The sequence below is a fragment of the Pteropus vampyrus genome, unplaced genomic scaffold (assembly GCF_000151845.1).
Source record: "Pteropus vampyrus isolate Shadow unplaced genomic scaffold, Pvam_2.0 Scaffold396, whole genome shotgun sequence".
Classification (NCBI taxonomy): domain Eukaryota; kingdom Metazoa; phylum Chordata; class Mammalia; order Chiroptera; family Pteropodidae; genus Pteropus; species Pteropus vampyrus.
In genome coordinates this window covers 18,948-21,221 of record NW_011889177.1, presented here as the reverse complement: position 1 = coordinate 21,221, position 2,274 = coordinate 18,948, and the positions used below count along the sequence as shown (strand labels likewise).

The 2,274-nt window shown below is 65.0% G+C and overlaps 1 protein-coding gene across 1 annotated transcript in view; it reads left to right on the top strand.

The window, feature by feature from the left end:
* The window catches only part of PTPRN2 (protein tyrosine phosphatase, receptor type N2), a 269,989-nt gene extending 268,791 nt beyond the window's left edge, over positions 1-1,198 (top strand). The window contains exon 15 of the mRNA XM_023523601.1: positions 863-1,198. Within this exon, the coding sequence (XP_023379369.1) occupies positions 863-934 (72 nt within the window). The 3' untranslated portion in view covers positions 935-1,198. The remainder of the gene's footprint in view (positions 1-862) is intronic.
* The last annotated feature ends 1,076 nt before the right edge of the window (positions 1,199-2,274 follow it).

Genomic DNA, 2,274 nt, shown 5'->3' with positions numbered 1-2,274 from the left:
GCCCGGTGAGCAGCGTCCTTTGTCCTAAGTGAGCGTCGGGTTCCCTGACTCCTGCTGCCTTCACTCGGGCTGTTTCCCACGTGTCTGTCACGTGCTGGGCACCGAAAGTGGAAACCGGCCGTGTGGGGTTCGGAGCCGCCACGCTTACGACGAACCTCCGAGCACAAAGCCGCCAGGAGGGCTTCTCTCCGTCAAAGCCCCTAACTCGGGGACAGCTGGCACAACTCGCCACCGTGCGTGGGTCCTCAGGCACACTCGGAACGCGCCAGGAGCCTCGGCGCAGCATGCAGGGCAGGCGTGGGGGGGGCCTGTCACCTGCGGACAGAGGTCACGTTGCTCTCTGTGTGCTGAGCCCTGGCTCGTAGGGGTGCACAGTGCTGACGCCATTCCCGCCTGACAGTCCGGGCGGTCTTCCCCGTGCGCGTGCGCCCCTCCGTCCCGTGCACACGCCCCACCCGCGCGCACGCGTGTCCGCGAGCATGCGCCTGCACGCACCTGAGGTCGGGACGTGTTGCGGGCTGGACAATCGGCTGGTTTCCAAAGCAGCGGTCACTCCGCCGTCTACACTTCTGGGGACAGGAAGCCCCCCGTGGCCGTCACCGTGACCCTTGGTGACAAGTCTGCCCTCCGTGGGCGTGGCAGCATCGGAGGCAGAGGGCAGGGCGCGTGCCCCGCCAGCCGTTCCCCTGAGCACGGTTTCCGTGGGGACATGCGTGACGTGGCCACGTGAGAAGCTAGGGCATCGGCGTGCTGCCCTCTCCACGAGGCTGGCCGCCTGTCCTCCTCTGCAGGGTGACACGGCGCGGCTCAGGGCGGGGTGGGGGGTCAACACCCCGCTCACGCCTCCCTCTCTCGTCCCCAGGAGCAGTTCGAGTTCGCGCTGACGGCGGTGGCTGAGGAGGTGAACGCCATCCTGCAGGCCCTGCCCCAGTGAGCCCGGCGGCCGAGGACGCTGCTGGGGCCACCCCCTCGCCGTGTCCCCTGGCGCATCCGCCTGGCCGTGGGGCCCTCGCTCCCGCGGTCGCCGTGGATCAGCAGTTACGATGTGTGTTTTGTTCGACCCAGTGGTAGCGAGGTCTGTGGACACCCCAAGTCCGGGCTCCTCCCCGTCACGTTCCTGACAGCAAAGACGCGTTTTCCCTCAGCGCCCTGGACGCTGTGCCGCCCCGGCGTGTTCGTGACCCGCGCCTCCCCCGGGCAGCAGGCCGGCTCCTCGGGCCCCGGAGCAGCCAGCGCGGCCCTCGCCAGGACACGGGCGTGCTCGGGAGTTTGGACAGAGCTGCTGGCATTGTGCAGCTTTGGGAAGGGAGACTGTCACCGCAGCATCCCCACTCGTCCCTACTCGGGCTGTCCCCGCCCCCCAGCACAGTGGGGAGCCCATCTCAACCCTCCACCCCGGGCGACGTCACCTCGGCAGGCTGCAGGCGAGCCCCATCCTCAAGTTGGTTTCTTAATTGTAAAAGCAGATTTGCACGTTGCAGGAAGAGATGAGGGCTTTCCCACGGGGTAACCAAAATCGGGGGAACCCGTCGGGCATGGCACACGCTCCCGTCGGGCCCCCCGTCCCTCTCGGGGACATCTGGGCCCACTGGCACACGGAGGCACCACAGGTGCCATCACCCCATTGCTGGGAACGGGAGCGCAGGGAGGCCCCGTCTGTCATCTGCGTGGGACCACAGCAGCCGAGAGGAAGTGGGGACACAGCGAGGGCCCCTCCCAGGGCGTCAGCCCCCGGGCCCGGGTGGGCACTGGTCTGGCGTCACACGGACACAGCAGCTAGAGGAGCTGGATTTGCCAAAACGACACTGGGGCGTCAGGTGCGCCCCTCCCCCGGACGCAGAGAATCCCCGCCTCGGACGGCAGCTCCCTGCGCTGGGCGCCTCGCTGCAGGGCTGGGGACGAAGGACATCTCGGTACCTTTCCCGTCCTGCTGTATTGCACACCCTTCTTTCCATCCTAAATAACTCACATCTCAAAGCCCAGTAGCATAGGGACCGTGGCCGGCCGAACGGGAGAAAGACACCCAAATGCCACGCGTCTTTAAACGGAGCCGCCGCGTGTGTCTGCTTCGATTCGCTAGTTCCTCCCAAAGTTGTTTCTCTTTATCTGTAACCGAAATAATCAATAGAGACGAATTTACCTGCGTGTAGGAAGCCTATACCTACGTGTAACTTGCAGCTTCTTACGTTTCCAAAGAAGTGCTCCAGCCTGAGACGCATAAATACACGTGATTGTGCTGATTAAACTTCTGAGTCCACGTTCGACTGCTCTTTA